At 35.8% G+C, this 27723-nt stretch overlaps 7 protein-coding genes across 7 annotated transcripts; 4 read left to right on the forward strand and 3 right to left on the reverse strand.

The window, feature by feature from the left end:
* The first annotated feature begins 2354 nt into the window (after positions 1-2354).
* On the forward strand, positions 2355-5946 carry Pms2 (mismatch repair endonuclease PMS2). Its single transcript, XM_028322169.1, has 8 exons — positions 2355-2537; positions 2703-2862; positions 2942-3085; positions 3166-3367; positions 3445-5058; positions 5134-5332; positions 5458-5607; positions 5777-5946. Exons 1-8 carry the CDS (start codon positions 2457-2459, stop codon positions 5849-5851), a joined length of 2625 nt encoding a protein of 874 aa, XP_028177970.1. The 5' UTR covers positions 2355-2456; the 3' UTR covers positions 5852-5946.
* l(2)09851 (WD repeat-containing protein 1 l(2)09851) lies at positions 5943-8011 on the reverse strand. Its single transcript, XM_028322172.1, has 7 exons — positions 7498-8011; positions 7254-7416; positions 6951-7169; positions 6726-6862; positions 6492-6646; positions 6195-6412; positions 5943-6111 (listed from the first exon to the last, which is right to left on the reverse strand). Exons 1-7 carry the CDS (start codon positions 7797-7799, stop codon positions 5974-5976), a joined length of 1332 nt encoding a protein of 443 aa, XP_028177973.1. The 5' UTR covers positions 7800-8011; the 3' UTR covers positions 5943-5973.
* Positions 8012-10704: 2693 nt separating this feature from the next.
* On the forward strand, positions 10705-13168 carry LOC114365567 (pentatricopeptide repeat-containing protein 1, mitochondrial). Its single transcript, XM_028322170.1, has 4 exons — positions 10705-12304; positions 12391-12566; positions 12655-12826; positions 12914-13168. Exons 1-4 carry the CDS (start codon positions 10853-10855, stop codon positions 13148-13150), a joined length of 2037 nt encoding a protein of 678 aa, XP_028177971.1. The 5' UTR covers positions 10705-10852; the 3' UTR covers positions 13151-13168.
* A 37-nt stretch (positions 13169-13205) lies between these two features.
* On the reverse strand, positions 13206-18924 carry eIF3l (eukaryotic translation initiation factor 3 subunit L). The gene is made up of 10 exons (XM_028322171.1): positions 18784-18924; positions 18567-18662; positions 18057-18221; positions 17640-17863; positions 17334-17466; positions 16425-16565; positions 15489-15776; positions 14960-15145; positions 13611-13850; positions 13206-13353 (listed from the first exon to the last, which is right to left on the reverse strand). The coding sequence occupies exons 1-10, from the start codon at positions 18808-18810 to the stop codon at positions 13219-13221; spliced, it is 1635 nt and encodes a 544-aa protein (XP_028177972.1). The 5' UTR covers positions 18811-18924; the 3' UTR covers positions 13206-13218.
* Positions 18925-19494: 570 nt separating this feature from the next.
* LOC114365628 (thioredoxin, mitochondrial) lies at positions 19495-20649 on the forward strand. The gene is made up of 2 exons (XM_028322246.1): positions 19495-19967; positions 20288-20649. The coding sequence occupies exons 1-2, from the start codon at positions 19780-19782 to the stop codon at positions 20550-20552; spliced, it is 453 nt and encodes a 150-aa protein (XP_028178047.1). The 5' UTR covers positions 19495-19779; the 3' UTR covers positions 20553-20649.
* On the reverse strand, positions 20631-21453 carry LOC114365627 (uncharacterized protein C7orf50 homolog). Its single transcript, XM_028322245.1, has one exon. The coding sequence runs from the start codon at positions 21359-21361 to the stop codon at positions 20639-20641; it is 723 nt and encodes a 240-aa protein (XP_028178046.1). The 5' UTR covers positions 21362-21453; the 3' UTR covers positions 20631-20638.
* A 244-nt stretch (positions 21454-21697) lies between these two features.
* LOC114365625 (hepatoma-derived growth factor-related protein 2-like) lies at positions 21698-26291 on the forward strand. The gene is made up of 6 exons (XM_028322243.1): positions 21698-22030; positions 22274-22567; positions 22863-23045; positions 23197-23340; positions 24024-24129; positions 24213-26291. The coding sequence occupies exons 1-6, from the start codon at positions 21839-21841 to the stop codon at positions 24275-24277; spliced, it is 984 nt and encodes a 327-aa protein (XP_028178044.1). The 5' UTR covers positions 21698-21838; the 3' UTR covers positions 24278-26291.
* The last annotated feature ends 1432 nt before the right edge of the window (positions 26292-27723 follow it).

The following is a 27723-nucleotide window of genomic DNA, read 5'->3' on the forward strand; positions in this document are numbered from 1 at the left end:
ACTGATATTTTGTTAAATTTATAGCTAGTCTGACTGTGGATTAAAATAATTTTGTAGCGGTAAACGTTATTCGATATTATTAATTTGCAAATAATATTTTTGTTGTGCCTAATGTTTATGAAAGTAATGATCGTTATTCCATTTATAGTAATTCATACTTAATTCCATACTTTTAAATATCCTAGTATAGTAAGTACCTGACCTAGTTTCATAAAATAAAGACTATTAACTCAAGCTTTTTATTTTTAATAAATGTAAAAATGCGTAGTTTTGCCAATACGTTTTGTTTCATAAAGCTAAGTCAGGTACCTAGTTTTGAAGTTATTTCTAAACGACAAAATTCAGTGTGGTAAAAAACGTTCGGAGTAAAATGAAACACAAAAGATTTTTCTTCATAATTATATTATAAGAATAAGTATTGTGCTTTAGATGAGCCCCATAAAATAATCAAAACAATTAAAAAGGTTTGAATAAAATAGTTCTTCCGCCGTCATTTATAAAAAAAGGTAATGGCAAAATTATAGAACTTCCTTAGGCAGATGCCTCTACTCTGTCTATTTGAAAAAGTCTGGCACTAGGGGTTTCCCGGGGGCCCGATACAAAACCAAAAACATCTTTATTTTCCTCTTTAAATAGGTAAATTAATTCTTACAAATCGTCAAATCTCATTATTTTTTTCACCCTACCAGCGTTTCAATACAAAAACTTGTCTGGTGTATGAATACACGGATCAGTGTGTGTCATAATGTTATGAGTAAGTACGGTTCCTTGGGATCGGTATGAGTGCACCACATACAGGGACCATGGTTTTAACTCTTAAGAGTACATCGCAGGATATGATGTATTAAAAACAATGCTACTTTATACTTCTTCTACCGCTAATTTATTCAAATTAATTATTTGTTACTTGTGCTGTTAATTACAATTCTCAATCCGTAAATCATTTCTTCTTTCTACCGTGTTCGTACTACTGTCCTCGTAAAATCATCGTAACCGATTGTTGTAATCGGATTACATGAACATCACTCGACCATGTATGTCCATTTGGACATATCGGAATGGCACGCTTTGACGATCAACTTGCTGTATCTACTCTAATCCATATCTGTGGAATTATATCCTCTTTGACAAATGACACATAAAGTTTGACGTTTATCTGTCATTCGAATTGATTTCTTTATTTAAGATTTACGGCTTTGGAGTTCTCCCTGGATCCCGCCGTGGTTTTTTAACACAAAGTGATCGTAACCGTATCGTATCGTCGTTCTCTGATGGGTGCTTGCGGTTTAAGTTTGTTGTTTGTTTGGCCAATCACAAAGCCTGAGCCCCGATTACGGTAACTTTTATAGCGTCTACAATCCAGACGCGTTTCTGATTCTGCGATACGATTGGTCAAAACAGCTGACGTACGCTGTTGAACGACCATTGTATCGCAGAATCGAGAAGCGTGTCTGGATTATTGACGTTAAAAAATACCGTAATCGGGGCTCTGAAGTCAAGATTCAAAGTCCTTTTAAATCATTTTTTTATATGCTCCTTTCCACAAAGTTCCTTAAAATACGAACACATTAAAAAAAGAACATGATGAGATAAATAGAAAGTAACAATACGATTATAATACGATAGTAGTGCTACTTGTAGTATTCACAACATTAAATTTATATAATCTTTGGACCTCTTTTTTTTTGCAATTGAATATATGAATGGAACCGATTCTTCATTTAATTTTTTTCTTTAACCCTAATTATTTAGAAAATTGCTTAAAAAGCTTTTATGTAATTAAGTTCCTAAACCACAAATCCTTACTGATTTCCCGCCTTTTGTATTTATCTGTGCACTAATATTACTATTTATGTATGTTTATCTAGACAATTTTGTGCAGCTTTTTTATTTTTTATTTTATTTTACCAATGGTCCGTGACCCTCACTCGGCATGGGGCACACTGAAAACCAGCGCCGTGGCCTTCGTCACCGTGGGCCACGGCATATGCTGAGTGGGGTCCCGTTGCAGTGGGCATCTGGTTGGTGAATGGGTGGCACTGCTCAGTTTACTCTTGTTTTTATTTTTTCTTCTTTTATTATTATGTGCCACTGTCATGTCTATGTAATTGCCTGTATTTGTGTGATGTCCACTGTAATAAATGTATCTTTCTTTCTTTCAAATGTAGTTTTGTAATAAAGCACTAAATAAATCTTGCTTTAATATGCTTTAAGTATTGAACTATTGATTTAAATAAATAAACAAAACCATCAGAAAGTTGAATCCATATCTGTGGTTGAATCTATTGTAGAATCTAGAAATCGCTAGAATCGGTCCCCCTCTAGTTTATTTGTCAGTGTCAGATTGAAACGTCACAGGATATTGTTGTGACATTTTATAAATACCGCGAAGTGCGAGCCACAGATGCGAGCTTTGAGCTTTTAATATAAAGAATGAACAAATACCAGCGTAAATAATGGATATAGAAAATAACTCGCCTTCGCCAGAAATCAAAGCTATTAATACTGACACCGTTCATAAAATTTGCTCGGGACAGGTAAATGTGATCGATGCACCCTTAGAATAATAAAGCCATACTTGCTCATTGAAAACCATTAAGTTTATTTTACGAAAAACTATCAAAGAATCATCAGTGGACGACCTAAGAATGAAAAGATGATGACAATTAATCAATCTCAAAAAAGGTGACTTGGTGTTACAGGTAGTGCTAAGCTTAGCAGTAGCAGTCAAAGAATTGGTTGAGAACTCGTTGGATGCTGGTGCTACAAATATTGAAATTCGTTTCACGAACTATGGCATTGAATTAATAGAAGTATCTGATAATGGCTCCGGTGTGACTGAAGATAATTTTGCAGCATTAAGTATGTATCAAGTTTTATCCATTATTTTCAATAACCTCCTTTCCAAAATATCTTATCATAATATCAAATTTTTTTACAGCTCTGAAATATCACACATCAAAATTGAGGGATTATTCTGATCTTCTTGGAGTGTCTAGTTTTGGATTTCGAGGGGAAGCTTTAAGTTCTCTGTGTGCCCTCTCTGATCTAATCATTACAACGAGGCACCTAAGTGCTCAATATGGTAACATTAATTTTGATTATTATAACTTTAATGAACTAGATATATTTACATGTTTTTCATTGTGTAATATTTTATTTCAGCAACAAAACTTGAATATGACCACAAAGGAAATATTGTTAAAAAAACACCTTGTTCCCGGCAAATTGGGACAACTGTTAGCTTATCAAATCTATTCTCTTCCCTTCCTGTGAGGCAAAAAGAGTTTCATAAGAATGTTAAAAGGGAATTTAATAAAATGACTCAGCTATTGTATGCTTATTGCCTGATATCTTTGGGGGTTAAGTATGATCAATTATTTTTTTACTTATTATTTAATGTATTTTATGAATACAAAGGATACTGACTTGTTATACTTTCAGGATAACATGCACTAATCAAACAAGTGCCAACACCAAAACATTGGTGGTTGCAACTCAGGGCAGTATGTCATACAAGGATAACATAGCCTGTGTCTTTGGTTTAAAACAACTGCAAAGCATCTTGGAAATTATTCCAGAATATGTATCAAACATTAAAGATAATATATTTAAGGGATTGTCTCAAGAATTTGAGGTAGCAGATGAGCAATCAATAGAAGATGTGGAAATAGATTTATCAGAAGATTCTAATGATGCAAATAATACAGAATCAATTTCACAGGGTGCAAGCTCCATTACTGGTTCACAAAAATCTAGTGGATATAAAAATATTGTAAAGCCTATACAATTTAATGGTTTCATATCATCCTGTGCACATGGAAGTGGTCGTTCTAGTACTGATAGACAATTTTACTTTGTCAACTCAAGACCTTGTGAACCTACTAAAATAATAAAGATGATTAATGAAATATATAAACAGTACAATCCTAACCAGTACCCTTTTGTGTTTTTAAATGTTAACATGGAGAGGACATCAGTAGATGTGAATGTGACACCAGACAAAAGAAAAGTATTTTTGACTAGAGAAAAAGTTATTTTAGAAGTACTTAAATGTTCATTAACAAAATTGTTTGAAAGTATACCAAGAACTTTGAAAATTGAAAACTCTAACTTCTCAGGAAGTAAAAGTTCTAGTGATGTTAAACCAGACACTGACCAACCACGAATATTTAATTCATTTTTACAACAATTTAGTAGCAAGTTTAAAAGCTCCAATGAAGTTGAGAATAGTAAAGTAGAAAAAACAGATTTAAAAAGAAAATCAAGTACAATGCTTGATTTTATATCATCAAAATCAATGAAGAAATCAAATGATGAGTCATCTTCATTTCATTTAGAATCTACCGAAAATCAATTATATGATCAAGATCAAACAGACAAAAATAAAATCAATGACAATCTGATCAAAGATGAAGAGATAAGTGAATCATCAAATACATCACATGATGATATTGATGAAAACAAAACTGAGAATGAAGAACACCTAAATCCAGAATTAAATGAATCTGCTGCAAATGACAAAAATCAGGATATTATGTATTTGGAATATACCAATAAATTACCAGACACACAAATCAGAAAAATCGATGACATTGTAGAAAAATCTCATACTGTGGTCTGCAAACCCAAAAGATCAAATTCTAACATGTCTTCTGAAAATCCACTGAAAAAAACTAAGGTTCTTGGTGTTGTTACTGATAAAGCAGACTTAGGAAAACATAATAGGAAATCAGTCAATATTAAGACATCACTTGAACAAATTAAAGTACTGGCAGAAATGTATCACAAAAATAAGGGCAGAAGTGCTCCAGACAGGGTGAAGTTCAAAAGCCTCATTAATCCAGTTTACAATAAGAAATGTGAAGAAGAATTGAGTAAAGAAATATCCAAAGATTCATTTAAAGAAATGATAGTTGTAGGCCAGTTCAATTTAGGCTTTATAATAACGCGATTAGATGACGATCTCTTTATAATTGATCAACATGCCACTGATGAGATTTACAACTTTGAGACATTGCAGAAAACTACTGAATTAACAAGCCAAAAGTTAGTTGTGTGAGTATTTTCGACTTTTATCTTTCCAAATATTTAAGTAATAAAGTGAATTCCAATAATTTTTCTATCAATTAGTCCACAGCAACTGGAATTAACTGGAGTTAATGAACAGATTTTGATGGATAACTTGGATATATTCAAGAAGAATGGCTTTACATTTGATATTGATGATAGAGCCCCTCCAACGAAAAGGGTTAAGCTCTTGACCATACCTATGTCAAAAAATTGGATTTTCGGAAAAGAAGACATTGAAGAATTACTGTTTATGCTGAGAGTGGGTTTCTTTTTTTAATTATGTACTTGTGTACTCTACTACTTACTAATGTTACTCCCAAAAAAATTGCTACACTTACAAAATAATAAATACCACCTTTTTTTAGTGATGCATGTTTTTTTTAGGAATCTTCTTCTGAATACTGTCGACCAAGCAGAGTAAGAGCTATGTTTGCCTCCAGAGCTTGTCGAAAATCAGTTATGATTGGGACAGCTCTAAGTAAGGCTGATATGAAAAAGCTTGTCATACATATGTCTGAAATTGAAAAACCTTGGGTAAGTACTAGTAAATATTCCACAGTAATAAAACTTTAAAATATCTTTTTTGAGAGCTGAAATACACCAGACTTATGATTAATGAAGTACCTAATACTTAATTATCCAGTAAAACCTCTACTGTAACCTACTAGGCAGTTACAATTCAATGATGTTATGCTTTTTCCAGAACTGCCCCCATGGAAGACCTACCATAAGGCATTTGGTAAATCTGGGAATGGTGCAAACTCAAGATAAGGAATAAATTATATTACTTATTTTTGAAATTATTTCAATCAATACAAAAATCATGTCTGTTATTTGATTTGTAAGTGCTTTGGTATAAATAAACAAGATTTTTTGAAGGTTAATTGTATTTTATTATTACTATACACTGATAGATTTAAATATATTGAATCCTGTATGTGCAGTTGTTACTATTACCCCTGGAATTTGCTTATGCCAATGCAATTCTTTTATGTCAGTTTGTCCTTGATGGATGAAAAGCAGTTGTGGTGGGAGGTTCTGAAATTAAAATATTTGATATTGTAGTCTAATTTTCACCTAAGTTATATGAGTAAATAAGGTTAATTATACATTGAAAGTACCTTTAGTTCTTCATCAATAACTTCATCATCATCTCTCTCAACTGCCAAGTCCCATAATGCCACTTGGTTATCTTCACCGGAAGAAGCAAGAACACTAGGCTCTGTCCAGTGCCATTCCACTGATGTGACAGGGGCTGTATGGTGTTTGAATGTTCCCACAGGAGTACTGTCTTTGAACTGTCTTAAATCCCAAATGTGTAGGAAACCATCATCACCACCTAAGAATTAAACTGATTAATTTTATTGGTTCTATCTGTTTGCATCATACTGTAAATCATACATGAATTTTATACATACCACTTGCAATGAATGGTTCTTTAGAATTCCAAGATATAACATTAACATCGCTTTGATGAGCATTCATACAAGTCAGCATGCAAGCCTTGTGAGGAGCTGCTCTTGTGTCCCATATCCTTATAGTTTTATCAACGGAACATGATGATAAGACATTTCTGCAAAACAATTATTTGTTATTATAAATCTGAGACATGACAACCTTTATGCGTATCAAAATGCATTTTAGATGTTTACCGTTCATTAGGTGACCATTGTATATCTTCTATGGAGCCTGTGTGGCCAACAAGTGGGCGCTGATCCACATCCCAAGAACCAGCTTGATTTGGTTTCCATATGTGTATGTCTCTTCGGCAATCACCAGTAGCTAACACCTGAAAGCAAAATGAATAAGTATTAATAACCTTTATAACTTAATTTTATTAACTTTTATCTAGTAAAAATATAAAAGTTTTCACTTACACCAGGTTCTGTAGGGCACCAATCTATACCAAAACCTTCTTGCTGATGACCACTAAATGAAAACAGTGGTTTCACAGGGTTTGTGACTGTATCTAGATTGTAACGCTCCAAGAGTGTTGGTTCATCAACTGCTTGCAACTGCTGTGTTATATTCCAAATGTCCACACGCCCAAGTTCAGACCAGCTAGCTGCTAAAGTTGAATTTTTGAAATTTGTTGCCTGAAAGAAATAAGTTTAATAGGTAAATACATACAGGTAAAATAACAGTAGCGCTACAAGATTTTCTGCAACATATAAACCAACCCTTATTCTGTTGACACATCCCTGGTGTTTGATGAAGGCAAATGTCATTTGTGGCTTTTTCTCCTCATCCTCTTCTTCATCTTCGTCCTCATCACTGTCAGACTCTTCATCTTCTTCTGCTTTAGATGTGGGATGTAAATTTGTCATTTTGATAACTAGTAAGCTGTAAACAGTTTCAATTAAGTATCTACTGTCACGACACGAATATAAACTGTAAACTTCGGAATAATTTCAATGAATTTACCTGTTCAAGTGAGCACTGGAAGCCTGTGTTCCAGCGACCATATAAGCGGTCATAGGAAACTGGTCTCTGTCACTTCCTAAATTATCAGTAACTATGTCAAAACTGAGGCATGGAGCCCCGGTCTGAGCTTGATGCAGCATCACATAGGCCGATTGGTCGCATACCAGTTGCTCGTCTTCTTTTAGTGGTTGTCCAGGCAAGTAAGTTTTCGGTCCATCATTGTCTTCCTCGCCTTCATCCATTTGATCATCTTCGCTTTCACTAGAACTCGCATCCATTTGTTCTTCAAGATCGTTAGACATGATTTAGTTCAATTATTTAGCGATTTATAGCGTAAAAATCAGATTTCTGTGAGTAAAAACACGTGGGACCGACTGATTGTCAATTTGTAAATTTGACATTGACAGTTTATTGACAAAACAAAGTAAACAATTTCACGGATTTGGACGAAGTCCTTTTAGCACAGGTTAATGAAGTTCCAGACTTCCAGAGATTTGATAATTTGATCAAAAAAATAGATTGTCACTTTATAGGAGCCCAAAAACGTGATGTTTTCGAAATCGATCCAAAATAACGCCAGAGAGAAGGCATTCAAGATCATTAACTTACATAGAGATGACCCACGCTGAACTGTCCCACCAAACTCAATGACAGGGTGGCGCTACCATCGTTCAACTATATGGTTTCCAACATGACAAAAATCGGAACTAGCGATCCGGTATTGACGGTGGCGCCCCACTGTCAATGTCATGCATAGGCATAGGACACATGAAGCTAAAGATAAAAATGGAGGGCAGAGTTGGAACAAAAACTTGAGTCAAATACCTACTTATATCTATCTCGCTCTCTGCGGCCATACCTCTATTTTTAGTGTGAACTGTAGTATTGCTATCTTCTGATTTAAATCTCCTTGTAAATTCTTCGAAATAGCCAATTCACTAACCAAATCAGAAGTTAACCCATTAACGCCCAAATGAAAACTGCGGTCAATTTCCCATAGCCAATGTTTATTTTCTTTATAAAAATATTTCAGAAATAATACTAAACACAAAGAAAACCAAAATCAAAATTAGAAGTTGGGTTTTCAGGGGTGTACTAAGTTTGGTACAATGGGCGCTTATGAGTCATATTGAGCAAAGCCTTCTTCATCCTGGCACAGTGTTTTCAGGCACTTGCCATAAGCTGATTTGACTCTATTGAAACACACAGTAATTTTAAGCTATCAAATCAGCTTGTTTGCTGGTTTATTTTGATTATAACCATTATTTCATATTTCTTCTCCATCGACTAGAGCAAGACTACCTACTTTTATTTATCTTTTATAGGTCAAATATATGCGTACTATATATTTGCGGAATGCTAGCTGATTTAAGCGAATATATGGGTTTACTATGCAGTGCAGTCTGCATGCATTTAAAATTGTCATGTCCACCATATAAGCTAACAAGACCCATCCACCGCTTTTTTTCCTTTTTCCTCAATTTGGTAAAGATCTATAGACTAGTCATCTAATCTAATCCACTGATCTCCTTATTATACTAGAGCTGGACACCCTGTGGTGCATAACTCTACATTTTTTTATCAAGAGACCCCATATAATGACCTTTCCCAATGGTTCTAAAGCGTCAACATTTGTTTCAATGGTACCCACATTATTATCTTTCAATCAATGCTAATAAAATGACGTTTTCCTTGTCGAATCTGTCTCTAGGCTTTTTGTGAAAATCTTTATAAGTAATCAAAGGATACCTTTTGGTTTTGTTTTCACGTGTGGTTAAAAAAACTATGTAACTAAGTCTCTTTAGGTCGACAAATAGGTCGTAATTGGGAAAACAAAATGTTTCTTTTTGTTGTCTGTAACTCCATAAATAAAGAGCCATGTTATTGGAAAAAGAAAACAAAGATTACATATAAAAACTATGCAGAAATAAGTAAACACTCTAATAATAATGTCGTTACTGTACTATTTTACGTAACGTGTCAAGCGCCCATTGTACTAAAGTTTGTACAGCATCACTTTGGGAGTTATAGCATGAAAAACTTTCCATGAAATGAACTTTTCTATGTATTTTTTATTAGGATATGTTGTTAGCTAATACACAAACAACTTATTTGGTATTTTGTGTAACTTAAACCTTGCATAAAAAATTATCAAGTACCCACTAGAAGACATGAAAAAATCACTGAAACGAAATCGCAAAATACCCCCTTAAGATTGTATAATTATGGTCTGTTTCATCTCAGGATATAATGCATAGACCTTTGTTTACCGATTGTAATTATTTCCAGGGTAAAAATACTCACTAAACCAGATTTATCGTAACTTAAAGTTGTGTACTATTTATTGTACGGCGGGCGTTAATGGGTTAAACAAATAAATAATTAATATTTGAAACTAAGATTACCTAGTTAAATAAAACATCACAAAATTGTCGGCCATTTAGGCTTAATGTGTCAGAATCGAATCAGGGAATTACAATCCCAATTCCTGGGTAATCGGTACCATGTGGCAACATCGGCCCAATCCGGCCCATCATGGCGGTTGTTTACTATTTTGTTTATTAAGCAGTTAATTTCGTTTGAGATTGTTTACAAGAAATAATCATTGTTTTATCACAAGAATTGGTGCAAAATTTTGTAGTGTGTGGTTGCGGTAGTACGTGGTGTCCTGGAAGTGACATAAGATTCCACGCGTAAGTGTTTATTTCGTGATTTCCGACATTGGATCATTGTAAACATTTTTCACATTTTTTACAGTAATTTCTTCCTAAAACGTTTTACCAGTAATTATACTTATCATTTTTAATGATACCTATGTCAAGAAATAAAGATTTTACATTGGATTCATTGAATTTGAGCAATTTTATATTTTTTGTTTATTTAGAAAGAGCGAGTCTACCCACAGAGAGCGAGATAGTGATACTTAGTTTGTGCTTCAAGTAGGTATTCGGAGTGTGGCCTCCATTTTTATCTGTAGCTTCATGATAGGACAGTTCAGTATTTTGGAACTATATCAGTGAATTTGTCACGTTTTGTCAGATGTCCATGGGAATGGGCGGGTTTTTTTGATAAAACATAAAAGGTTGGATATTTTTATTGTTGTATGTCGTATCAGTATCGTACTGTTCGTTCAATACGATACGACTCCGAAAAAAAAACTTAAATACATCTCTGTCTGTCTGTGATTTCATGTCAACTGTCAATGTCAGAAAGCAAATTTTTAGGTTATGTTACGAATGTGGAACTTTTTTTAGTAAAGTTTATTTATGTGTTTACTGTGTATCCTGATCCAGAACGGAATAACTACATACTTAGTGATTTGAAAAGAGGCTGATAACAATATTAACCAATCGTTATGGCTCATCGTTGTCTAAGGCTGTTACAAGTTATTAGAAATAGGACTTCAATCCCTTGTATATTTAAATCAACGTCTATTAGTACAAATATTGAGCCTAAATCGATTAAAATTAATCAAATAAAAACTGAAGACAACTTCACGTATTTGGATGATCCAGACCAGTTTGGAACATTGACAAAAAGTGTTAAAGTTAGAGAAGATGAATTCAGTGATCCCGGCGACGTCCAAGAACATGAATACATTCAAAACAATCCATTGCCCAACCAAAAGTTAACCACTAAACAGTATGCAGATTTAATTAAGCAGTATTTATCACATAAAAGACTCAAAGAGGCTATTAATGTGTTAGAAGTAAGGATGTTGACTGTGGATAGAGTTAAACCTGAAAATTACATTTACAATATATTAATTGGTGCTTGTGCTGAAGTGGGTTACACAAAAAAAGCATTTAAATTATTTAATGACATGAAAAAGAGAGCTTTAAAACCCACAGGTGATACTTACACATGTTTGTTTCATGCATGTAGCAATAGTCCATGGGCTAAAGATGGATTATTGCATGCAAAAAATTTAAGATCTTTAATGATTGAAAAAGGTATAGAGCCCAATTTAACAAATTATAATGCAATGATCAAAGCATTTGGGAGATGTGGAGATATTGCAACAGCATTTCAAATTGTTGATGAGATGATATCTAAAAAAATCAAAATCCGAGTTCACACATTGAACCACCTTTTACATGCTTGTATTTCTGACAAAGAGTCTGGCTTAAGACATGCCCTTGTTGTTTGGAGGAAAATGTTGAGAATGAGAGAAAAACCTAATCTTTTTTCATTCAATCTCATGCTAAGATGTGTCAAAGATTGTAACTTGGGTTCCAAAAATGATATTGAAGAATTGGTATGTTTACTCAGAGAACACATTGCAATTGGATCAAGGCATGTTGAAGTTATGCAAATTGAATCTTCAGAAGCAAAACCCCATATCAGTGATGATAATAAAATATTGCAATCTTTGCCAGGTGAAAATGTAGAAAATTCTAATGAGATTATTGTAAGTGACAAAAATAATGATAGAGATTCTGTTAATATTACTATAACAAATAATTTATCTAAACATACACAAGTGGAAGACAGAAGAACTGTACCTAATTTACTTTCAAAAATTGTGCAAATGCAGCAAGTACTGTCTTTACAAGAAGTACACTCTGTCCAAGATAAATTTGCCATTGTGGGTGGGCAAGATGACTTTCTGAAGGAAATGCAAATCTACTCAGTCAACCCAGATATCAAAACATTTACTCAAATGCTTCCACTGATAGATAATACACCAGAAGCTGAAAATCACTTACTTGAAACCATGAAAACTCAAGGAATCAGAGCTGATATTGATTTCTACAATAATCTTATAAAGAAGAGATGTTTAAGAACAGATTATGATGGTGCATTTGTAAGTATGAAAAATAACACATCTTGCATAAATATTTAAACAAATAAGTACCTAACAAATGATTAAAAAAATATTTAATCTTTCAGGCTGTCAAAGACTTGGTTGAAGAAGAATGTAAAATTCGGAACAAAAAGATACATCCCCTGAAAAAGAAATTCAGACTGAAATTCAATATAATGACATATGGTGTATTAGCACTAGCTTGCAGAACAAAAGAAAGTGCGGATAAGTTATTAACTGAAATGAATGAAAATAAATTGAAGTATGTAATTATTTTTCAGGCACTACTAAACTTTAAATTATTGTTATTCTGCCTTTTTAATTAACCAATATTCATTTTTATGTTGCAGGGTAAACATTGAAATCTTAGGAACACTATTAAAAAATGGTGCTATGAATATGGACTTTAAATATGTTTTGTACATAATGGAAAAAGTTAAAGAAGAGAATATTAAAGTAAATGAAGCATTTTTAAAACATTTGGAAACATTATCTGATAGGTGTACAAAGAGAATAGCTCAGGTTAGTATTTAAGATTCAATGGAACAATATTACATTTCTGTTCACTTAAAATTATAAATGCATCTGTAAATTTTTTGTTTTTTTTAGGCACAAACTACTCCTACTCCATCAGCAAACGCAGTTATGAGAGGTTCTAAAAACTTCTTGAAAGTCTATAAAACTTGGCTAAAGGAAGTAAATGTTTATGAACATCTGAAACCAGAACACCCATGGCAGCAGTTTGAAGAAACATATCCAGAGACAGTACAGCGTTCTAATGTAGAAATAAAGGAGCCTAAAAGATTTTATAAACGAAATCGAAAATTTGTGCAGTATAAACTGTAATAAAATAACATTATAATATTTATTGAGTTTTATTACATTATCTGTGTTATACAAATATTTGCGACTGATTATATTTTGATGTGGTGAAGTTTGCGGTTGAGTTCTTCAAACTTCAAGAGTTTCCGAATGAAGAAGTCGCCGTAGCGATGGGCCACCTTCGTGTCGGCGATATGGATCATGTCATTGTCGATATAGAAGTCCAACTGAAACAACATTACAAATTGAATTTGTGTAAATGCAGACAAATGCGTTTGTATGGCGAAGGCAACATCAATGTCAAATCGTTGATTTACATTACTAATAGGTATCTGTTAACTTCTGCATAAACTTATAAGCATGTATGGAGTGGGTTCAACTCGGTAGTCTAACGGACTGCGAATGTCAACGCTCGAATCGGCAGTCCTATGCTGTCAGCATCACACCGTTTACCTATCGACATCAAATATCAAACAGGCCGAACCTCAGATCCGCTCTGGAACTTTCCATCCAGGCCGCTGGGGCCTTTAGTCCAGACGACGTTCTTCATCTTGTGCTTGAAGCAGAGCAGGTGGATGGCCAGCGAGGCGTGCTCGCGCGCCACGTCCCGGTCGCGGTCGCCGCCGCGCGCCGCCATCATGAACGCCGCCAGCTTGGCCAGCGGGAGCGTCGTGTACAGCTTCAGGTAAGACCGGATGGTCGGCAGCATCTTTTGCTGGCGGACCTGTGGACGTAATAGGTATTTATTTTGTTATAGTGACAAGGATGCAGGAAGACAATCCGAAATTAAATTGGGACACGTAATTGCTGTAACTTTCAACTTTCAAGTGTGTAGCAGTAGGACGAATATTACAGATGGTATGTCATCTATCGTAATTTATCTTTTCTTCGTTATACATAGGTATTGTGGGTGGACATTCCAGAACCTTGCTGCCCCATCGGCCGTCAGTTCTGCGTACTATGTGCCCTGCCCATTGCCACTTCAGCTTGCTAATCCGTCAGGTTATGTCAGCGACTTTAGTTCGTTTACGGATCTCCTCATTTATGAATCAATCTCGTAAAGAAACACCGAGCATAGCACTCTCCATAGCACGCTGTGCAACTTTGAGCTTCTGTATAAGGCCTCTGACAAAGGTAGCAGGAAGGCGCTGGATGCAGGCAGCTACCAACCGTGCGATGTGGAAGTCATTGGGGGAGGCCTATGTTCAGCAGTGGACATCCTATGGCTGAAATTATGATGATGATGATGACATAGGTATTTGGTGTAATGTGCGTAATTCGTCTTCAATGCAGTCTTTGTAGGCTCTTAAAGTTGGTTAATTAAAGTGTTGTTAATGACCTCATCCATTAAGACTTGCGTCTGGTGTTTGACGGCGTCGCGGCCGTAGTTAGAACTAGGCTCGACAAAGCCGCAGAAACATCGTCCTAGGATGCTGGCGTGGACCGGTCGTTGTGGAAATCCCTGAGGCCCCCAAAGATTTCTCACAATGGGTTTGGCCCTTTGTCCATCAGTGGACATCATTTGGCTGAAACGAACGAACTGAAAAGTACCTCGTCCATGAAGACTTGCGTCTGGTGCTTGACGGCGTCGCGGCCGTAGTTAGAACTAGGCTCGACAAAGCCCCAGGAACATCGTCCTGAGATGCTGGCGTGGTAGAGGATAACCAAACTAGACTTTATAAAGTCAGTTAGGCACTGAAAACTGCCTGGATGCGGGCGGCGCAGGACCGGTCGTTGTGGAAATCCTTGGGGCCCCTAAAAATTTCTCACAATGGGTCTGGCCCTTTGTCCAGCAGTGGACATCATTTGGCTGAAGCGAACGAACTGAATTACCTCGTCCATGAAGACCTGCGTCTGGTGCTTGACGGCGTCGCGGCCGTAATTGGAGCCGGGCTCGACAGGCGGCGGGCAGGGCGCCAGGAACTTGGGGCAGGCGAAGGTGAAGCAGCTCTCGAACTCGCCCAGGTCGCCGTACTGCATCTTGAACATCTTCTCGTGGTAGTTCTTCTCACGGAGCACCTGGAAAATTATTGTGTTGTTAGCTAAATGTTGCTTGAACCAAGTTACGTCCGTGGCTGGACAAAGGCCTTAACATTTTCTAACAACAAAATAAGCATATAAGATCGTATTAAAGATGTTACAAGAAAATATTTATTTTATGCAATCAATATTTAAGTAACATTTGAAGGTTTCAAAAGAATTTTTATGATTTCACTTGGAAACTATTGATGTGAATTTTGTTACACTATGCTGTCTGTATACAGTTGTTAAGATAATTAGAAGCTGCAATGAAAGCACAATTCTTAGTGAAGAAGTCAATCAAATGAAGACACAATGCTTGTAAATAAAACCTTATGCTCACCTGCTGAATGGACTCGTCAACACACTGCGGATGCAGCACCAGGCAGATAGCCAGCAGATTATACATCTGCTCCGTCTGCTTATTGATCTGGTCGTTCTGGTAAGAGCGAGCAGAGAACAGCTGCTTAGTGCGCTGCACATACAGCAGCGCGGTTGACAGCGTGCGGATGGCGTCGGCGTAGCGCCGCATCATCATGTACGCGAAGCCCACGTAGTAAGAGGTGGAGACCTGGCACGCGGGCACGTGGGAGTAGGTCGACTTCTTGTGCAGCTCGATGTTTTCCAGCACCTGAAGTGATGTTCAACTGTGTTACTTCTACACTAATATTATAAAGAGGAAAACTTTGTTTGTTTGGTTGTAATGAATAGGCTCAAAAACTACTGGACAGTTTTTAAAAATTCTGTCACCATTCGAAAGCTAAATTATCCACGAGTAACATAGGCTAAATTTTAATTTGGAAATAATAGGGTTCCGTAAAATATGTAGATAATGTAGTCCACGCGCGCTAAGTCACGGGCGGAAAGCTAGTATCTTATAAATAGATATAAAAGATACATGGAACTTTCGTAACTCTTAAAAACTATGCAAAAATACTTCTGATTTTGATGAAAGGAATAGAGGTCAAGGTTCAAGGAAAAAAATAGTATAGTTTTTATACCAGCTTTTTAAACAAGGTCACGTGCGCGATAAAGTTTTTCTGTGATAGACGGAAAGCCACAGGCTAGCTTTTGCCTCGAGTAATCTAGTTTAATCTAGCACGCACACTCACTGCGGGCGCCCGTCGAACAGTCGCGACAGCAACATAATTACGCGCGGGCGATAGGGATGGGTAGCTTGGGGTCATTGGACGGGATTCTACGTGCTCACGGACCAGGCTTTAGTAGATGAAAAAATATTTATTTCTATACTTTATCTATCTTTGTCTTGAATACAAACCTTAATCGCCTGGTAGTAGTCTCCAAGCAGCGAGTGCAGCCGCAGGAGCCCCACCAGCGAGAAGTATCCCAGCATCTTGTAGAGGGTGTGGCGGCCGAACTCGCCCGCCACGGAGTCGGGGTCACCGCCGGCAGTGTAAACCTGATTACAGACACATTTGTTAACATCTAGCTCAGTGGTTCCCAAACTTATTTAGTCTACTGCCCACTTTGAGAATAAATTATTTTTTTAGCGCCCCCCATTTTTGTAGTCAAGAGTCGAGCTCAGTCGGTGTCTAAGAGTCCTCCTATGCTGGATTTCTATATTCAATCCTAATCCAAATTATACGGATTTGGATTGTCAACTGTCAAATTTTAATATGTTTTTGGCCAAAATAACTGCGGTTTTTGATGTTTTTACATTTTTATATTGTTTATAAGACTATTTAAACAATATTAAAGTGTAAATGCATCGAAAATTTTGGAAATATAATCTAGAACTGAATTCAATTTGACAGTTGTAATCCGGATTTGGACAAGGATTGAATATGGGAATCGGGCGTTAGTAGATGACGCCTCCCAAGCCTCTACACAACGTCCCGATTTTTTTTCTGGGTCTCTTACCGCCCCCCTTTAAGCCTGCAGCGCCCACAAGGGGGCGTTATCGCCCACTTTGGGAAAGACTGATCTAGCTGCTAGATAGTTAAGGAAGAAAGCTCAGAGCCCTCCGCATTGCAGGCCAAATCCTCCACTTAGCTCTGATAAATTGAAGAGGGTCTAGTGGAGAGTGGAGACTAAGAGTGCTTTCACATTTAGGCGACTTTAGCAGCGCAACCGTCGCGCGACAAGACGCCCAGCTGCTGCCCTAATGTGAAGGTGGTCTAAATGAACAGAATTTGCCTGCAATTATTTAAATATAGCCATTATTTACCTCAAGTTGGCGCTTGATGTTGGACTTGTCCACAAGGGAATGCAGAACATTCAGTATGCAGAGAACATTCCATGCCTTGTTCTCAGTATTAAGAGCCTCGATCTCAGCAGGGCTCAACTTAGAGGTGCGTGACCTGTAACATAATTATGAGGGTTTATACTTGCATGCAGAGGATTTTGTAGTTTCTTCCGACCAAGTGATTTCTAGTACATAATTAATCATAACATTGTATGCAAAATACAAACAGAGCATCTCTTATTGGAACTTGTGTGTATGAGAAATGCATAAAAAAACGAAGATACATACCTATATTGGGCAAAAGATTGAAACTGGTAGACAAACTCATCAATGAGTTCCCAAAGCCATTGGTCAGGCAACTCTAAGGGAACCGGGGTTTCGGCAGACAAAATATAGTTGAACAAGTCACAGTAATTGTAAAATGAAGTGAATCGTTGTTCAGGTTTTGGTCCTCCTGGGACACGCGCGTAGATATCGCGATAGTACAGCTCTTTGTACAGGATCATGAAAACCTAAAAAGTAATAGTTATAGAATCAAATCAATGTCCTACTAATTACTGATCTTTTAGATTTATTTAAGTCACCTGGATTGGATTACATATTTTAGGCACAGTAGAGAAGAATGCAGTCTAGTTTTATTATAAACATACATAATATTATCAACTTAATATATCTTCTTGGGTTCTTAAAAATAATGCTACTTACATGATCATTATCAACAACAGGTGCCACTTCATTTTCCTCTGGCCAAGGAGTGTTCTCAAAATACTGTTCTGTTAGTTTTGGGAAAGTGTTTTCATAGAGATTTAGGATCTCATAAGTTACACCTTCATTTATCATATTGCGGAAATACACCAAGAACTTTTTCACCTGAAAATAAGGCATAAAAGGTGATATTACACAGGTTTAGGTAAACACTTAAAAACAAAATGTTTTTGTTTATTTCTACTGATTCTTTAATTTCTATCGAGGCTTTAGTTATTTTAATACAGTACTTTCTACAATAGCTATCTGCCATTCTAACTGGTTGTAAAATTGCCTATGATATTATTCTCAAATTTTATAAATTTTACATAATATTAAGCCTTCCATATAGGTAATGAAACAACAATTTAATATGCAACCAATATGCTGAGATTTAGTTCGATGTTCAGAAAGCTTAAAGGAACAAGAGTATAGCAGGAAAATAAAACAGGTTAGAGAAATATTACTCACCATCTCAGGCATTTTATAGTATGACCTATCATATTCCAAGTCATACTGTGGGTCCCCAGTATGCGGTTCGTAGTCCCCAAAGGACTCATAGCCTCCCTAAAATGAAACATCCCGATTATTGTATGAAATTGAACGAATTGCTTACGTTTTCGATGAAACATTCTAGGTTATATGACACCAAGTTAAACATATTCTATAGGAATCTTTTACGTCATACCTCGTTGTAATCATCACTGGAATACATTTTCTTTATTTTAATATTATTTTGTCATGTGAATTTCGCATTAACCAAATAAACAGCAAGAATGCACACGCGAGGACTTTCTGCCAAAGACCGACCCACAGACTAAAAATTTTCTTTTTTTTTTAATTATTCGTGAAAGTAGACAAACAGATAGAAAGAGAAAGAATTCATAGACAAGACTAAAACTGTGATATTATGGCCCGTGAATTTTTGAGGAACAAATCAGTGTTGTCTTTTAATCGTAATGAAATCGTACAAAAAATTGTGGTGATACATTTGGGTTATGAATGAACCTAAAAACTGGCAAAAAGTTTTTCACGAATGACTTGAGTAAGGACTAGTTGGCTAGTTTTTACTTTTTGACTTCTTGCCGCTAAGTTTCTAGCGGACTAAGTCAACGAAGCTAGGTAATAGAGACTCACAAACATTCCTATATTCGTTTCGCACTTGTTAATAAGCAGTAGCGGCGTAAGGGGGGGGCGGTGGGGGCGGTCCGCCCCGGGTGCCAAGCATCAGGGGGTGACAAATACGCGCAGATTAGTACTCACTGACGCATCTGCATGGCAAGGACGGTCGTGATGTCAAGACAGGGGGGTGCCATTCTGGGGTGCCTTAAGCTATAATTTATATTATGACGGGGGGGGGNCCCGGGTGCCAACCTATGCTACGCCGCCACTGTTAACTGCATAACTTTGGAGAAGGTCGTAGGTTCAGACTATACGCGCCATTACTAATTAAAAGCAAATACGATACCGATACGATACTATGCATGCAAGTTATGCAACACTATACTTATTTGGAATAAATTAAAAAGAATAGTCACTTTGACAGACAGTTGATTTTTTGACAGAACGACCGCAGAAGAATCAAGTGAATTGAAGTGAATCAAGTCGCAAATTCGCAAGAATCTAAGACTTGAAATTACTAGAAAATTAAAGTAATTTTTAAATTTCGTACGCTGTTTTCACAATGCTCGTAAAAAATATCACGAATTTGGTGGTTCGTAGCTCCTTCGCTGCGGGAAAGAATGCACAAATTCTTAGAAACTTTTCAATGACTTCTGCAAAATGCGACATTGTGAAAATTCAAAGCACTGATGATTTTAAGGCAAAAGTCATCAATAGCAAAGTTCCAGTAGTTGTAGATTTTTTCGCTACGTGAGTATTAAATCGCTAGCTGTTTTAAGTATAAAAAATACACTTGAAATGTTAAAAATTATTTGTCAAATTATTATATTATTTTTGTCTCTTAGCTACTTTCAAATCAATTATTTCATTAAATCAACCTTTGAAATTGTTTTTAATTGGGTATAATTAATTGTCTCTGTATTCAAATTGGGTACAGAGGTTATTCTATTTATCTTGTTGTTACATCATTTTTATCACTGATCCTAATACTTTTTATTGTCAATAATAAATTACTATGATAAGATAGACCCTCAGGCAATAATCTTGTTTTTTTAAATGTCTTATTTCAGGTGGTGCAATCCATGTAGGCTGCTGACTCCTCGTCTGGAATCCATCATCTCAGAAAGCAAAGGAAAAGTAATCCTGGCTAAAGTGGACATTGATGAGCAGACAGACTTGGCATTAGATTATGAAGTCAGTTCTGTCCCTGTATTAGTCGCCATCAAAGATGGGAAAGTGCAGCAACGCCTGGTGGGTCTGCAAGACACTGACAAACTGCGCAAATGGATTGAACAATTCACTTCCGAGGAATCTAAGGCAGAAGTCAAAGCTTAAGATCCATCAACAGTGCACATGTACTTCTTAAATTATTGTTGTTACCAAATTAGTTGAACATAATAAATTGAAATAAAACAAATGCCTTATTCTTGTAGACATTGTATTAAATCCCTAGCTCTTTTATAAATTGTATCATCTGGCTTGATAGGTTTATTTGAATCTTCTGTTTCTTCTGTCTCACTTTCTTTTTCATCAGCATTCTCGTCATTCTGTGCTTCTGTCCAATCATCCATTTGTTTAATGATTTTATTAGAATCATCTAATAACATGTTCCTTATATTTCCTTTGGCAGATTCAAAGTATTCCATTAGTAAAGGCCATGATTCATTTGGAATAAGCTTTTGTGAAAATTTATTTTTGTAAAGCCATACTTGTTTTGCCTTCATAAATTTCCAGTTGGATCTATTGTGTTTCCATTGTGAGAGGTAACTTAAGCACTGGGACTTCAGCTGTTCTTTGGACGCAGCTTCCATTTCAGCTTGTCGCTGAGCATGCTTCTCTTTTTTCATCTGACGAATAGACTTCTTATTCTTCTTGTCAGTTGAATTATCATTCTGTTGAATTTGCTTCTTCTTCTTCTTTTTTCTCTTGGGTTCATTTTCACACTCCGAGTCATCATCTGAATGTTGCCGTTTTTGGGGTTTCAGGTCAAACTCAGCTTGATCATCACTTGGTGGTACTGTATTAGATTCATCCAAAACTTCGTTGTCATCACCTGCTGATCCGTGCAACTGATTATGTGGTTTTCCTTTTTTCATTTTACGTTTTTTATTGCCTTTTATCTTTTTCTTGTTATTACCCCCCATGATTTACTCATAAATAAATAATTAAATTTGAGGTTATCTCACATGTGATGTCAAATTTTTGACTTTGTTGTTTTTAATTTGGTGGACGCACAGGGTGGACGCAACCAAAATGAGGCTCATTCATTCATAACCGGTACGTCTGCACGGCTGATATTTTTTGTACCGGTTTTCTCAGATTTTTCACGGGGACCAAAAAATATTATTGAAATGTTCTGTATTTTTAAAATGGAATAATTAATGCTAAAATGATAATTAAGTGTAATGAATTAAATTTAATAATCATAACATTATTTTGTCGTAAAATGGTCACACAGCCCCCAACTAATCGCAATTTTTTGGCACGTCACAGCCGCGTCATCATGTCTCCGTGTCTGCTTTTATCATTGGGGAATTAAATTTGTTGAACATTATCAAACCTTATCGGCACCTTCATATGTGAACTATTAATTTTAGAGTATATATTAATAGTTGTCTAAGATGGAACTGTTGACGCAAGTGTCTAATACCCAGTTTCTTTTCCCCGTTGCGGCAGTAGCTGTTGTTTTAGTATGCGCAGCTCTAGTATTTGTCTTCGGATTCCACTCCGCGGAACAGCCACAGTTTGATAAGCTGCCCCTAGTTGTAGACGATAGGAAATCATCAAACAAGAAGAGAAAAACCAAGGACAAGGTCAGTGAAAACAACACAGTATTCGCGCCCGACATAGTGGTCGTTGTGCTCATTTTATTTTTAACCTGTTAGCGAGCATATGCTCGTAGCTGCCGGGAGTCGTAGTGGGCAGCGAGCAGGTGACAATCATAACAGAACCTGGTTATAAAGTTCTTTCATTAATTAAACATTCTGGCATTTACTTTTCATACATTTCAATATAACACAAGTTAACATTTCTTGTATAACTTCTAATGATTACAGAAGTCTTCTCCCAACCGTTCTTCGAATGAGGATGCGAAGGCCAAGTCTGAGAGCACTAAGAAATCTCCCACCAAGGAGAAAGTGAAAGAAGCGGAGAAACCTAAGCCCAAGGAGAGGCAGGAGCCTAAACCTGTGAAGAAGGCGTCCAAGGACGATGCTAAGAAAGGCAAAGGGAGGAAGCAACCTGTGGAGCTCGAGAAGCCGGCGGACTTTGATGAGGGGGTGTGGGAGGAGGTGCCGAAGAAGGAGAAGAAGAAGGTGAAGAGCCCCGAGGAAAAGAAGAAGGACAATCATGTAAAGTGCCCCATAAGGGCTACCTTTTCTTTTTTTATTATTTTCTATTGACGTTCATCCGGAAGGCGCAGCGTGGGACGTCCACCTACAAGGTGGACCGACGACATCGTGAAGGTAGCAGGGAAGCGCTGGATGCAGGCCGCTACCAATCGATCAATGTGGAAAGCATTAGGGGAGGCCTATGTTCAGCAGTGGACGTCCTATGGCTGACATGATGATGATGATTGACGTTCATAAGTGCCACTTGTGGTCTAAACTGAATAAATATTTTTGATTTTGATTTTTGATTTTGAAGGAGAGCCCGGCCAAGAAGAACAAGAAGGTGGTGAAGGATGCTGACGTGGAAGCAGCGCGTTCCTCCGAGGAGCCCGCGGAAGAGACCATCAAAGTCATCAGTGCTGTTGGCCCTGAGGTGGACGAAGATGCTGCCCGTGCTCTGCAAGCCCAAGTGGAAGAATTCCAACGCGTCTTGAAGGAGGTATGCAGATTTTTAACTATTTTTATAAAAGGACTATGAGAAATGTTATGTGAATGATTTAACTTTGTCATGTTAAATCTAAAATCTTATTTTGTTTTATTATATCCTGTGATGTGTTGTGATATTTTACTCAAACTACTATAATTCCCAGGCTGAACGCCGTGAGCAGGCCGCTCTTGGTGGTGGAGATGATGAAAATGAACCTGAAGTTGAGGAAATTCAAGATGTCAAGGATCTGAGGAGCAACAAGAAGAAGGAAAACAAGGAGAAGCAGATTAAGAAGAAGGCTACTGAGGTAATTGAAACTCTTTGATCAGATGTCTTTTCAAATGTAAATACTAGGTATTACAAATTCATTAGTGTTTAATGGCAGTTGGCAGTCAAATAATAATATGATGAATGTAAACCATTTATTGATTGCCATCATCTATCTATACTTATAATAAATCTGTAGAGAGGTCAATTCTGTACATGAAATATATTTTCAAAATAACTATCAGGGGGTGATTAGTGATCGATACTGATGCCAAAAATGCAATCAGTAAAATTTTTGTCTGTCTGTCTGTCCGTCTGTCTGTCTGTCTGTCTGTCTGTCTGTCTGTTCCTTATAGAAACAAAAACTACTTGACGGATTTTAACGAAACTTGGTACAATTATTCTTCATACTCCTGGGCAGGTTATAGTATACTTAGGAATTCCCACGGGAACGGGAATTAGCGGGAAAATCCTTTTGTATGAAAAATCTAAACCTCTTAAGTTAGACGCTTGAAATTTGACATGAAGGTACCTTAGTAAACGTAAAGCTTAGTTACAACAGGATATTGCAAAATTCCCACGGGAACGGGAGTTAGCGGGAAAAAACATTTGTATGAAAAAATCTAAGCCGCGTAAGATGAAGGGGGTAAAACGGGATCCACGCGTACGAAGTCGCGGGCGGCCGCTAGTCAATACTAAAATTAATTGTTTTTTTTGTTGCAGAATGCTGCCATTGCAAAGAATGCACCAAAGCCTGAGCCTGACAACACTGAATCATCGGACAAACAAGATGACAAGCAAAATGTGCCCGTGTTTGATGAGCTCGGAGGTAAATAAATACTTAGTTGTTTGGAACCTTAACTTGCAACTTGTATAATATATTTTTACTCACACTTATTCATCCTTTTACAGACACTTGGATCGATGCTTCTAAGACATCCAAAAAGAGCAAGAAAAAGGCACGCAAGGACCAGTGAGGGGTGAGTGGTGGAAACAGGGTTTACTCGGGCGCTATGCCCTGTTCTAGCTCAATGCCAATCACACCGCTGATAAAATTACCACATAAAAATTAAAAAAAATATTGTGACAAAACTTATTCAAAGATTAAATTGACAATTATTAATTTAATTTCAGGGTTGTAATTTTACAGGGTGTGCATATCTATGTTATTTCCTTACTGTTCTTACACATTCAGTCAATTTACGTCCATGTTTTTTAGTTTCATATTTTATTTTGTATCTAGCTAATGTTGACGTGTTTTTTTTCTTTATAATTTAATTATTGTTTACATTAAAGCATAATAAGTTTTGTTTTTAGTATGCATTATATGAGTCATAATTTTGTAATGTGTTCGAAGAACGATTAGTGACCTTTTGGGAATCTGCAATATGTTTTAAGTGGTAAACTTTGTTATTATATGAATAGAGGAGCAATATTCATGGGATTAATAATAGTTAAGTTTTATTTTATGTATATCTGTACCTTGTAGACATTTTGCTCCTAGTTAGAACTTAACCCATATTATTAATCATGATCTTCTGGTGCTTATAGTAGTAAGTCTCCTTCCATTCCATAAGTGTGCATTTCCTTTCTCCTTTATCTCATTCAACATATTCCATCTATGATATTCTATTTATTCCTATTGGTTTGCTCATTTTTACATGTACAAAACTGAAGAATAGATTTGTTTTTGAAATAAACTTATTGACCCATGACAAAAAATGTGATGTGACCTGAAATTGGACCAATATTTATGGAGTGTCATCATTACTACCCTTATTTTTATTAAAAAAAGTAATGGTTTGTACACAGGTTCATACTATATCCTTGCTGTGTTGTAGCAAATGATTGCAATTACTTCTCACTGGATTAGTGATATGGACTCCCTCCGTCCAGACACAGTTGTTTAGTTCTTTTTCCACACAAACATATCTTGGTTCCTTGGGTGATAGTATGTGTATGTATAATCTATATTCTTCAAATTATCGACATTGATATTTGAGATGCAAGCAAGAGCGTTAATATTTTATTGCAGATTCCTATTTTGTATACCTAGTTTTAAGAATAAGTAATAAAAGGTTTAGAATAGTACCGACATCATTCTGTATAAAACCAACTAAAATTCGAAATGTCTCTGAATGCGTATAATTAATTTATTATGTAATGAATGATAGGTTAAGATTGAGAGCTTCTACATTAAACAAATTTGATTTTTAAAATTGAAAGAGAGGATCCAATACAAATTATATTTAATCATCGGCTGTGCAATATTTCATTAAAACTGTTATTTTTATTTTTGTATTAATAAAATCAGCCATACAAAGTTGTGCATAAAACTGTTGTTGTAACAGTTTTTGGGCTTCATACACACATCGCTGACTTCACGAAACCTCATGATCCGCGGCATTCACGATGCGTCATAGTTCTATAGCAAATTTTGTTTAGCTTGCGCTAACAATAATAATATTTGAGAGTTCTAGACGTTTGTATTTGAATAACTATCTCATACCTATAGATGCCTTCACGGTACATAAATGGCAGAGCTACGGATGCAGCTAAGTGGTATGTGTGTCGATAGAACCTCCTTCCACTATCTCTATGTAAGATCTTAGTTCTTGTTATTACTATCTAATAACTATTCATTTTTTTATTTATTATAACCATTCATAATAATATCTTGTGATATTTGTTATTTTTGCTGTGGGAGAGTTGTTTCATTATTTCCATTTCCTTAAATTCATAATATTCCCTAGGGATTTCATAGTTACGTTTTGTTGTTATCGCTAAATTCTAAGAGATATAAATATTTATTATTTACTATTTTATTGCGTTCCCTGCAGTATCCTGTATTTTAGTTTGAAACAGTACTTAGGGCCTAAAGATTTTTAAATGATTATCTTTTAGTGACGCTAAGAGGTGAATTAAATTCGTATATCAATAAATAGGTACTAACTAACTAAATGTAAAAATATTTTTGGCTTCATATTGTTACTAGAATTAGTAGATTGGCCCGCGCCACACGGGTGGGATATTGCCAACGCATAGAGACATGTATCTTGAGAATTTTATTGTTTTATAGGCTCTAAAATAATGAATGTATATTATAAATATTTTTTTAAAATCAATAAAGAGTGATAATTGATATTGGGATTTGATTTTTGTAAAATATCCACTATAAGGTTCCCACTACTTACTTACCCGCTTATCAGCGCCTTTTGTTTATTTACGTTCGGATTTTTATTGAGCGTGCGTGCGTTTGAGTTTGAAATGAAAGAGCTACATTGGTATTATGCATTGAAATATAATTTAATTGTATAATTTTATCAAATCTTCTTACAAAACTTGAGATTCAGTATACAAGATTTTAATACAAAACGTAATGACTAGGGCAGGCATTGCATTGGTGATGTAAGCTGCTGATCGCACTCGTCAGTCAGAAGTGAAGGGGTCACTTTGATAATTCTACTTACAATAAGGCACACAATGTATATGCGGTTAAAATTAAAAGTATTTAGGTACTATAACAAATCTACATTCTAGTACACCTAATTTACGCATTATAAAATATAAATTCATAGTTTCGAGGATATTATACATATAATTATGCTATTGTGCTCTACGAACTTTCACGCATTAATGTAGGTTAATATTGCTTTGTTTTTTCTTATATTTAATTACATTAGGTAGGTAGTTATTAATAGTAAAATAGCCGTGATGGTAATCATTAAGTAAGCCAATTTGTAAGGCTATCGATTGACTACAATTTAGCTGGGTTTTAATTGTGTGACTTATGGCCGTTTTCACCATCAATCCCTAATTTTTAAGTGACACCTTTGAATACCAAATGCCTGTACTGTGTCAAAATAGGGGTCACTTAAAAATTAGGAATTGATGGTGAAAATAGGCATTATTCCTTGAAACACTTTCTAGAACACATTTCCAAAACTGTAAATTTATTTAAATGATTCCTAGAATGTGTCTTTTCTAGGAATAGGTCTATTATTTAAGTACATACATAGTTTGCAAAATAATATCACCGCTCCATTTCTACAATACTGTGAGGTCATTACATACTCGTATATGGAAAATTTGGCAAGATACCGATAATGAGCATTTATTTTATTAACATTGCTTGCTGCAATTATAATAGGTGCGTTTTGTAATGTTAAATTGCGGCTATATTTTAAAAAATGGTGCAATTAACTTATCGTACTAACTTTTACGTTCGTGCCAGTAAATATCTCAAGAAAGTATGTTCAATAAAATCTTTACAAAAACAAATTTCGCGTCTAATAATAAATAAATATTTTTAGACTAAAATTCTACATAATTACGATAGTTATTTTATTGTAATGCGATCATATTTAAAATTATTCTATATTGATTTCATAGTATAACAAACCAAATTCTACACGCATTTTTA

The sequence above is a fragment of the Ostrinia furnacalis genome, unplaced genomic scaffold (assembly GCF_004193835.3).
Source record: "Ostrinia furnacalis isolate ACB-3 unplaced genomic scaffold, ASM419383v2 OfSCF7604, whole genome shotgun sequence".
Classification (NCBI taxonomy): Eukaryota; Metazoa; Arthropoda; class Insecta; order Lepidoptera; family Crambidae; genus Ostrinia; species Ostrinia furnacalis.

Bases quoted from the DNA above. Each gene is read 5' to 3' on its own strand.
- LOC114365567 (XM_028322170.1), top strand. From the start codon at position 10,853: ATGGCTCATCGTTGTCTAAGGCTGTTACAAGTTATTAGAAATAGGACT. The intron at 12,567-12,654 runs GTATGTAATTAT...TTTATGTTGCAG, and splicing joins ATGAATGAAAATAAATTGAA to GGTAAACATTGAAATCTTAG. The intron at 12,827-12,913 runs GTTAGTATTTAA...TGTTTTTTTTAG, and splicing joins GTACAAAGAGAATAGCTCAG to GCACAAACTACTCCTACTCC.
- Pms2 (XM_028322169.1), top strand. From the start codon at position 2,457: ATGGATATAGAAAATAACTCGCCTTCGCCAGAAATCAAAGCTATTAAT. The intron at 3,368-3,444 runs GTATGATCAATT...TTATACTTTCAG, and splicing joins CTGATATCTTTGGGGGTTAA to GATAACATGCACTAATCAAA. The intron at 5,608-5,776 runs GTAAGTACTAGT...TGCTTTTTCCAG, and splicing joins CTGAAATTGAAAAACCTTGG to AACTGCCCCCATGGAAGACC.
- LOC114365628 (XM_028322246.1), top strand. From the start codon at position 19,780: ATGCTCGTAAAAAATATCACGAATTTGGTGGTTCGTAGCTCCTTCGCT. The intron at 19,968-20,287 runs GTGAGTATTAAA...GTCTTATTTCAG, and splicing joins GTTGTAGATTTTTTCGCTAC to GTGGTGCAATCCATGTAGGC.
- LOC114365627 (XM_028322245.1), bottom strand. From the start codon at position 21,361: ATGGGGGGTAATAACAAGAAAAAGATAAAAGGCAATAAAAAACGTAAA.
- LOC114365625 (XM_028322243.1), top strand. From the start codon at position 21,839: ATGGAACTGTTGACGCAAGTGTCTAATACCCAGTTTCTTTTCCCCGTT. The intron at 22,031-22,273 runs GTCAGTGAAAAC...TAATGATTACAG, and splicing joins AGAGAAAAACCAAGGACAAG to AAGTCTTCTCCCAACCGTTC. The intron at 24,130-24,212 runs GTAAATAAATAC...ATCCTTTTACAG, and splicing joins CGTGTTTGATGAGCTCGGAG to ACACTTGGATCGATGCTTCT.
- eIF3l (XM_028322171.1), bottom strand. From the start codon at position 18,810: ATGTATTCCAGTGATGATTACAACGAG. The intron at 18,222-18,566 runs GTGAGTAATATT...CCTTATTTTCAG, and splicing joins ACTATAAAATGCCTGAGATG to GTGAAAAAGTTCTTGGTGTA. The intron at 13,354-13,610 runs GTTCGGCCTGTT...ATGTTGTTTCAG, and splicing joins AGTTCCAGAGCGGATCTGAG to TTGGACTTCTATATCGACAA.